General features: G+C 36.3%; 1 protein-coding gene across 2 annotated transcripts; it reads right to left on the reverse strand.

Moving 5' to 3' along the window:
- LOC109102831 lies at nucleotides 1-9,681 on the reverse strand. Of its 2 annotated transcripts, none has more exons than XM_042712607.1 (10): nucleotides 9,269-9,681; nucleotides 8,817-8,956; nucleotides 7,487-7,645; nucleotides 7,298-7,360; nucleotides 4,871-4,930; nucleotides 3,002-3,046; nucleotides 2,104-2,578; nucleotides 913-1,116; nucleotides 402-539; nucleotides 1-284 (listed from the first exon to the last, which is right to left on the reverse strand). In XM_042712607.1, exons 1-10 carry the CDS (start codon nucleotides 9,513-9,515, stop codon nucleotides 277-279), a joined length of 1,539 nt encoding a protein of 512 aa, XP_042568541.1. In that variant the 5' UTR covers nucleotides 9,516-9,681; the 3' UTR covers nucleotides 1-276. The 2 variants fall into 2 exon arrangements, with proteins under 2 accessions (XP_042568541.1, XP_042568540.1); XM_042712606.1 differs by having other exon boundaries at nucleotides 2,104-2,659.
- Nucleotides 9,682-10,139: the final 458 nt, after the last annotated feature.

The following is a 10,139-nucleotide window of genomic DNA, read 5'->3' on the forward strand; positions in this document are numbered from 1 at the left end:
TGGTTAATATATGGATTTATTAAGAACAAATAATTGTTAATATTACGTTTTCAAAATTTTTCTCTCCACTGAAACTTAGCAGCTATAGGAGAGAGAGAAGAAAAAAAAGAAAACAAAAAATAGCTGTTGTCAAAACAGGGCCTTGCACTTCAGTTACGGACATTGTATCAGTTTAGATGATTGACTGAAGTGAATAAAACAGGTTTAGGTTCACAAGTCACATTGAACAGAGTATGAGTGTCAGATCCTCCGGAGTATGAACAATCACTTCTTGTGTCACAAACCTGAAATGAAGCACAGCAGCACTGTTTAATCAGTGTTTTTTGCCCCTTCAACTATTGAATGAAGGAGAAAACATTTTGCAAGTGAAATAAGTGCTAGCAGAAAACTAGCAGACACACCTCTGTTGGCAGATGTGATGTTTTTTTCAGCTTTTTTGTTGAGGTCTTTGGTGATGTTATTTATCACTCCAAGACACTGTGCCCACGACACACCCCTCACGCCGACATCAAACTGTGGGAACATCTCAGCAAGAAACTCTGAATGTACACAATGGAATTAAAAAAAAAAAAAAAAAAAAAAAAAAAATCCTGTTTTAAAACCATTAACATTTTTACGTTATTTAGTAATGGCACACACCAAATCTGGGACTAAACTGGGCTGAAAAAAAAAACAAAAAAAAAACTGATTCGCAAATTCTCTTTAAAGTTTATGCATCAATGCATAAAAAAAAATCAGAATTTTAAATTCGTCTATTATGAAAAAGCATTCACTGGACATACAGGCAAGTGCCTCAATGCGCACAAAATCACTCAATTAAAGCCTTTTGGGAAGCAATGACTAAACACTTTTTTTGTGCACAAGACCAGACACACACCTCAGTCCCAAACGTGTACTTGAGACTGTATTTACCTCGAAGGGCTTCTATTTTGTTGGGGTTGAGTTGCTGGATGCCTTTTGCAGGGTTTCCTGTGACTGCACTGCAGGACAGAGTGCTGATGGGGAAAAGAGCGTGAAGCACAGGCACTACAGCCTTCTGGGGATCCACCTGCTTAAACACCTCCTTGTACACAGACAGCGGGATCCACACTTTCCGCAAAGGGCTTCCGATCATTACTGTGGAGAAAAAAAAAAAAAAAAGCCTAAATCACTAATTCATGTCATACAACACTGGTATTTCAACAAAATATTAAACGTAAAAAAAAAAAAATTAATAATTTATTGAAAAAGTTTATATATACATATTTTGATACATTGAAGTCAAAAGACTTAAAAGTTCTGCCTTAAATTTACATATCCAAATTGGAGTCAGTTTATAGTGTAACTTACAAGAAGCATTTTTATTATTATTGTTTTACCTTTTCACAACATGGCAAGATAATATGCCCTTCAGGTGGAGATAGAAATTTAATTACAAATTCCAAGCACATGAATGACTGAGTTGACAAATACACAAGTTGCTGAGTTCTGACGTTGGAAGGGGCATGTCAATTTGAAACAATGATCTATAATGAAAATAATATATAATATAGTAATGTGGTGTTTATCAATCAACTTTCACAGTTTGCTTTACATTTACTTGTGATATCATAGATGAATAAGTGAAAAAAGGGGTTATTTGGATTTATTGTTCTCAATATAATTTGTTTAGACTACTTGCATGTTGTTTCCAACTTTTTTTTTTTTTTTTTTTTTGCATGTTGTTTCCTAGGTGAAGTTCCTTAAACCTCATCCCAGCCCATTTGTTAAATGCAATGCCTACATCTCAAAATCCCATCAACAACTGATGGACAAAACCAAGTGCTTCCCTACATTTTTTTTTTTTTTTTTTTAAGTTTCCCTCACGTTTGTCACAATATGGAAGAAAAGATCTGTCAATAATACAGTTCCATCACAACTTTAACATTTTTAGCTGATGGTTATATCAGTAAAGTTAAAATCAAAACTTTTGTTGAAAATTGCATTTTTTAACGTCACCATGACTTTTCTAAAAAGTTTTATTCTTTTCCAAAAGTTTTAATAAGATTATTCCTTCATCTCAGACAATCTTGCCTGTCACTGAGCTTAAGACCAAGTATTTACATCATACTGTCCATATTCTACCTTTGTTGTCACCCTGAAGTTCAAGTGTGGCCTCTTTATTGTTGGGCATCTTCTCCAGTTCAATTTTCTCCTTGTCCACCTGAGCCAAGGTTTTCTTTCTTTTCTGCTGACGCTTTGAGCCAGTGTTAGCCTGAGAGCCGTTCTTCATTATTTGGCACAACTGTGGATCATCTGTTGATGCAGTGACGATCTCATCTCCACTGGGCTTTGACATGAGTGATGCAGGATCAGGAGTTTGAGAGTGACGCTGGGATCTGCTGCTGCAACCGCGTCCTCTGCCCCTGCCTCTCCCTCGTCTACTGCCAGGAGGTTTGTCCGACTGAAGGCTGCTGTTGACAGCCTGCTGAAGGTCTGCTCTGTCCAGCCCTCGTTTCCAGGGAGGGATCCAGCGTGGGTTTCTCTGGACTGGTGGATCGAGTCGCTGGGCCAAAGACCAGGACAGCTGCCCTTCTTCAGCCGGCAGAGATGCCCCTCTCTTAGAGATGTGGGATACTTTATCACTAGGGCTGTCAAAATTAACTTGTTCATTTAATGCAGAATCCATTTTTCTTTTGTGCTTCAATGGACAAAAAGACATAAAAGTGTGTCAGATCAGATAGAAAACTCTTTTCAGCCATATTATACAAGTCTTCTTCAAAGTAATACAAAACGCAAAGATCAAGAGGAGAGAAAAGTCAACATTAACTGATCACAGATTTTGTGACTTGTACCTGTACAGAGAGTTATGCATAATGAACCGGAAGGAAGTCTATTGTCTACTTTTGTCCTCTAGTCACTCACCAGTCACTTTCTTAATCACACTGAATTGCGATTTAATCTTTAAGCTCTTGAACTGGTTTTGGTGAGACTAAATGAATTCAATCAACAATAAATAGTGATAAATGGTTTATGGACAAACCTTTGAACCATTCTTCAGCTTCGCTGAGCTCCTTTCATATGATGACTTTAAGAGAAGAGAATAATATTTTTAAAAATCTCACATTAAACATGGAAAAGCAGCCACTGAGCACATCAGCAAAATAATGATCTCAGGGCTCAGCAATAAGTTTTTTTTTTTTTTTTTTTTTTTTTTTCTGCTGGTCTAGTTGGTTTTGTAGTTCAGACCTGTACTTGCAATGGTGACATGTTCACAGTAAACATAATAATGCAATAATATAATAATGCAAATGTAATACATTTTTAAACTAAAACAGTTTAAAATGTTAAACATTAAAAATTCTGCACAAGATAAATTTACAACAAATAACCTTTTTCTCTTTAAAAAAAAAAATAAAAAATTAATATTAGGGATGTTCATTTTAACCGGTTAACCGTTAACCAACCGTTAATAATTTTGACCGATCAATACAATCATTTAAATGGTTTTAAAAGTCATTTATTCATTTTAAGTAATTTATAAAAAAAAAAAAAAAAAAAAAAAAACTGCATGGTTAAAATACGTGTTTAAAAAAAAAAGTTTGCATGGTTAAAGTATGTTACGTGTTTAAAAAAAAAAAAAAGTTTTTTTTAGAGGAAAAAAAACATAGGCCTAAGACTTACAGCTAGCCTATAGGCATTTTAAGTCGCATGTTATCATTTCATTCAGAAATAGGCCTAATAGCGACTGGAAATGTTACAAACATTATAATAAACACTCCACAACAAATCCTTTCAAATAACCGTATTTACAAAAGAAGAGGAATTAAAAATATAAGAAGCTAGCAATATAAATGACAAGCTAAAACGAATTCATTTAGGCTAAAACAAAACTGAAACCAACGTTGCATCTCTCATTCAACACAAAATCAAATGTTTCTGTATTCGCGATTTATTTGAATGGCAAACTATAATTTATTATGTACTTCACTCGCGTTCCAATAGCCACATGAAAAAATATTTTGCGTAACATCACGGCGGTACGTGATGACACTTAACGGCACAGATTTTACTACATATTTAAACTGAGCAGTGTGCTTTTTTATGTTTGACTAACTGTATTTTATTATGATAATGAACAGGCTGCATTGTCAAGGTAGCAAAGCTTAACTGTGTGTGCACATGCAGCGCCAGCACAATCACTTGAATTTTTTCCTTCTAACAGTGGAAGCAAACCCTTTTAGTCAAAAATAATTGGAATTAGGTTTGGCTTTATTTGTGTACATTCACAATAAGAACAAATTTTTGTGCTTTTGTAATATAAGCCTAACGAAAAATTGGATGCTGCTTTCTGCCATCTGGTTTCATTTCGCGCAGCACAAAAATAACCCTAAACTTGTTGCACAATTTTTCGTTAATTTTCTTAATTTATTAAGTAAAAATATATTTCTTGAATAGGCCTATTTATTCGAGATATATATATAGCCTAGCTTTATTATGTTTTTCTCCACTCGCAGAAGTGCTGCCGGTGCGTGATATGATATGAAGACCATGTGAATCATCATGTTCTGTTGTTTGCTGCATTTTGCACATGTAAAATTAATCCCCGCAAACAAAACTTAGTATTTTAACGGGTCACAGACACTTATCCTTTCTAATTTAATTCAATTCTAATTTAAAATCATCTTGTCGGTTAATGGTTAATAATCGGTTAACAAGCGTCGATTGTCGGTTAGGAAAAATAACCAAAATGAACATCCCTAGTTCATACTTGCCAATAGTTGTAAAATATTCTAACATGTAAGTGCAGACTGAATTGACAGCATAAATTGGGTAAGTGTCGGTTCTGTCAGTTGGTCCTGGGTCATTCTTATTGTTGAGCCCTGGATCAGTGAGTTTAAAAGGTCAGTACCTCATTTGACATCTGTCTGTCAATCTTCTCTTCAAGCCTCTGCACTGCTGCATGCAGAAACTGAAAGTGGACAAACAGCAAACAAACCACTGAAATCATGCATCATTCCAAATCAGCTACTACTTTAATTCACTGCATTAAACTGGTATATTATTAAGACCTTGATTCTGATCAGACTAGAGGTCGACTGATAGTGGATTTTATCGATACCGATAGCTAGGTTGAACCACACTGGCCTATACGGATTAATCAACTGACAGTTTTAGCGTTGCTAATTCCAAAACATCATTTTAGACCTAGCACGTGTGTGTGAGTGTCAGTACTGTATGTGTGTCCACCTGTAAGGAAGAGAGAGCGGGAGAAATAGAGTATGTGCTTTCCGTACAGAAAACAATTTTGTGGCAAAAACATGGAAATAATGTCAGTTTTATCCTGTTGTTTACTATATTTATTTGCTTGGTCTGTGTCGTTGTGGGTTTTGGTTCTTTTGCAGTTTGAAGTTATAAGGACCTTTGAAAAAACTGAAATAATTTGGCAAAGTGATATGAACGTAATGCGGTCAAGACCTGCCTGGAACTACTTTAGCCATGTGTTTCCCTGAAAATAATAGCACACCTTAGAATGTTCGTCAGCCAATCAGATTCAAGTATTCAGTGGCCCAGTAGTGCAAATACTGATTATTAAAGCTAGTTCATCGTTCATTAACTAATGTTAACAACTTCAAAATGTTAAAATGTATTAGTAGATGCTGAAATTAACACACTAACTAGATGGCCATCCTTAAATATCTACACAAAGACCATAGCATTGAAATAACATATATGCGTATAGGAGAACTGGCAGGGATCACACACACCGGACGAGTCTAAAACAGTTTATTTAATAACCAAACGGTCAAAAGTTCCCTTCAAAAATGATCAAAAAAGTGACAGAGGAGTTTAAAGTTTGGTGTTTAAAAAACAGTGCAAATGGAAAGAGAAAGCTTAATCTATATTATAGCTCTCTATATGAAGCATACAGACTTTATTAAAGTCACAGAAAGACAAAAAAAATTCACTGAAAAATGCATAATAACAGTCTTCCAGCCCCAGGGTGAAGTCTTTATGTACATCAACAATAATTTGGGACAAATATAATGTAATTTAATGGAAAACTGTGTGAATGTCACACACTAAAAATCGATTTCAAGACAACAGCATGCAGCATCTGGTTGTAAAAACCGCATAAATTTACATTTCTGAACAAACTGGATAAACTTTCACAGGTAAGAATGTGTCGGTTTATGTTTTAATGTATTGACTCAATAATTCAGGTTTTTAAACTAAAGTAGGCTACCTTTTAAATGCCTTGCTAGCTAATGGCTTCATCTTGTTGTACTCTGTAAGTTTAGAAAAAGCATCTGCTTAAGTCTACTGCAGATATAGATATTCATGCATGTGTAGCCTATAACAACAGATGCAGACACACAGGGATCTTGCTCTCAAGTGTTCACGGACCAGCTTTGACTACTCCAATATGGTGGACGGCTTACATATATCAGCCCATAGAAACAGCCGCTAATAGGGCATCTACCTATACATATCTATGGTTTTAACCATTTGAGGTGCTGCTAATGTTCGCGTCCTCTCAGCCTTGACAGCAAACACACTGCTGTCCTTAAAAAGAACAGCATGTGACGTCAGTGATTCCACCTCTAGAGCCGCTCTCTACTGTATAATGACAGAGAAGTCTTCTCAGCCACTCCAGCAACAGATGCAACCCGGAAAAACTATCAGCATGTATTTTTGCCAATAGCTCCAGCAAACAACTATCGGTGCCGATTAATCAGTAAAACCGATCCATCGGTCGACCCAAAGCCACTAGAAGGCAAGCCTGCAACCTTCAGCCAAAAAAGCGTAACAGCTAATGCTAACGCTTCCACTTTGCCAGTATGTGGGAAAGGAGACCAGAGGCAATTTTTTTTTTTTTTTGAATGGATGTCAATGGAGGAGAGGCTTCACTATGCTGAACAAACAGCTTTTTAGAGGAAACAGCTTATTTAATGAATCGACAGTCTATCGACTAATCTTCAACATGTTTTAAACTAAACAATAGTTTTGGATTTAAATATTTTAAGAGTTTACACCAAAAAAAAAAAATGTTTTATAAGAGAAGCCACTGACTTTTTGTGACAGGTGTGATAAAGCTTATGGCATTTCTCATTCATTCCTATGGTATCCGTAAACGGCGCCTGAGTGTCGCCCAACACTGACTGAAATTCAATGACATCAAGGCTGTAATGTGATTGTTTATAAAGGCACACGTGATTCAAGTTGACCATTACACTTTCTCCAATGGTAAGTAATACAGACCCTCTCATCTCCCGATAGTAAGACAATCTCTAGATCAGACATCTGAATGTGTTAAGTTGAGGACATGAGCTCTTACCCTACAATGGTTCAGGACCTCAAGTAGTATATTCTGCTGATCCTCCCCAACAACAGATTTGCTCTGGTTTAGAAAATAATTAAGACATCACTGAAAATGGAAACTGTTTTTCAACAACTGAACGGTGAACATATATGAATTGAGGTAACATTGTCTAATGTCAACTTGAACAATTATTATGAGACAAACCTGTACTGGTGCATTTGGAAATACAGGAGGCTCCATGGCAGCTAAAGGGCTGAGTCCAGTGTCGAGTCCAGACATCTCTGCAGGACCTCTGGCTGAATCAGACGGAGGCACAGCTCGGTGAAATGTGTGATCCTCAGACAGGAGTCCTACATTCATGTCCTTTGGAAAACAATGATCATGACTGCAATGAGGATGCATACTGAACTCAACATTGTTTATCTATAACTCAAATAAAAGGATGTTTTCTGAGACGTATGCTGTTCCAAACTCATATGACTTTCTTCAGTGAAATACAAAAGGAGATTTTTTTTTTTGTTTTTTTGCAGAGTATATGGGCTGTTCTTTTCCATACAATGAAAGTAAGTGATTGTATCTACTGCCAAACACAAAAACTGACAAAAGAGCATTATAACAGCGTAGTCTATCCCTATTCACCCATTTACCTCATGCTGATATTAAAACTGCCAGGTTTGTGTGATTTGGCTCTCCTTAATAACTTTATTATGTTACTTTTTCATTGATGCATTCCATATTAATTTCTAAATGCATCAGAGTGCGAGAATGGTAGCTCAGGTTAGTCAAAAAAAGCATGAGAAGCATTAGGGTACAATATTATCAACAATCACAGACATTCACTTCTGGATGGAAGTACATATCTCGGATGGTGATTAAGATTGCCAAAAAAAAAAAAAAAAAAAAAAAAAAAAAAAAAAAAAAAAAAAAAAAAAAAGGTAGATAATTTGTTCTAGAATTTTTACAGACGTTGTGCGAGGAAAACTCAGACTTGGCAGATTCAGCCAGGATTCAAATCACAAAGTGGCCTACATCTGTGAAACCCAAACTTCTCTAACATCCTCCTAGAAAACCAGTCCTGCCCAGATAGGGCTTAGGTGCAATACTCCAGCTCATCTGAAATCATGATTTCACTGAAGTCAATCATGACCACGTTTAAACCATTACAACATAGCAATCCAACCCATTACATGCAAAAAAACTATTTTGATATCACCTCTGGCAGGAACACATACTGAGGCACCTAAAGAAAATATGAGTTTGAAATGGCATAAAAGTGAGTAAATTTACATACTGCATTTGACAGATGCTTTTGTCCAAAGCAACTTACATTGCATTTAATGCATGCGTTTTATCAGTTCATGCATTGCACATAACTAGCGCCATGCTCTACTGTTTCAGCTACAGGCATGCAATTAAAAAAAAAAATAAAAAAATAAAATCATTCCAAGAATGTATTGATATGGGCATCTGAGGGATTATTTATTTATTTATTAACTGCGACACTTGAAGGATGAGAGGGGCTGTGGGTCAGTACCCTGTTTGCTGCACTACAGTCCAGACTCTGCTTGTGTCTCTGCTCAGCCAGAGAGGTCCGTCGGCTCTTTCGCTGTCCTTTTAAACTCCTGCTGGAAGACACTTTCTCAAGGGCTGCCGAATCCTCCTGGTTATCTGAGGCTGAAATTTGGGAATGATCAGTAAGGAAATATATGGACTCAATTTTGGCCATATATGGCCACTTCAATGACTGCATTACAACACATGAAACAAAGTTATTTAAACAAACATATAACAAAAAAAAAAAAAAAAAAAAAAACTGAAAAATCTGAGAACTGACTTCACAAATCACCAAAATACTACTTGATTAGTGAAGTTTAAGCAATGTTTACTTTACAACTTTATATTCTCGTAAGTTAGTGACCTAGTTTTGATAATTAGGGAGACAGACAGAGAGATAACAGATGTTAAAGAATCAGATGTAGGTCAAACCTCGCTCTCTGGTGCTCTTCTTTCTCCAGCTAGACACGCCGGATGAGTCTGAAAGCTCATCCTCATCCTCATCTTCACACTCCGAGGACTCGACAGGAGCGAATATACTCAGGTCCATCTCGGTTTCTGGATCTTCATCTTCAAGCTTGACAACGATAAACTGGTTATCGCAGAGGCTGTTTGATCCCTCCTCGTCACTGCTGGAGCAACTTTGTGTCTGCGAACCAGCGTCTGAATGAACTTTCATTTTAAGTCACCGCACGCTCTTTACCGAGGCTTTACCAGAGCAAGGTCTTGCTTGAGCCTCTGCGGCGAGTTTGCTGGTTGTTTTCAAGTGGCAGACGCGCTTACATTGGTAAGGAGTGCAGCGTGCGCGTTCCCGTGTCTTCAGCAGGGACGGGCGGAAGGATCTTCACATAGCAATACTCTCACACGTTAATCCATGAGGATATATCCTCGTTTAATTACATCGTTTATAAATGTTTATTTCAAAGTATTTTTATTTTATTTATTTATTTATTTATTTTTCAATAATTATTTGGCTTGAAAATAACTGCACATCATCACAAGTGTCGAAATGAGAAGAAATGCACTACAGCTGTGCAGGACAGGAACTATTTCCTCTTCCGCTCAGCAGCACAAACACATTTCACTCGCGAAACAATGCCTAAGTTAAATGTGTCGCTTATTGCAGTGAGTTTTGTGATTTTTAACAAATTCTTTTAAGTCATAATGGGCAGATTTTTGATCATGTTTCTGATTGTTGTTATGAACGAATGAAATATTTTGAGAATTTAGTTTTTTTTTTTTTTTTTTTTTTTTTTTTTTTTGTAAGGAGTGAAATTATTTCCTTATAAAATGAATTATTTGT

This window comes from Cyprinus carpio, chromosome A23 (genome assembly GCF_018340385.1).
Source record: "Cyprinus carpio isolate SPL01 chromosome A23, ASM1834038v1, whole genome shotgun sequence".
NCBI lineage: Eukaryota > Metazoa > Chordata > Actinopteri > Cypriniformes > Cyprinidae > Cyprinus > Cyprinus carpio.

Bases quoted from the DNA above. Each gene is read 5' to 3' on its own strand.
- LOC109102831 (XM_042712606.1), bottom strand. From the start codon at position 9,515: ATGAAAGTTCATTCAGACGCTGGTTCGCAGACACAAAGTTGCTCCAGC. The intron at 8,957-9,268 runs GTTTGACCTACA...CCCAAATTTCAG, and splicing joins GAAGAGCACCAGAGAGCGAG to CCTCAGATAACCAGGAGGAT. The intron at 3,047-4,870 runs GTACTGACCTTT...CTTCTCTTAAAG, and splicing joins ACAGACAGATGTCAAATGAG to TCATCATATGAAAGGAGCTC.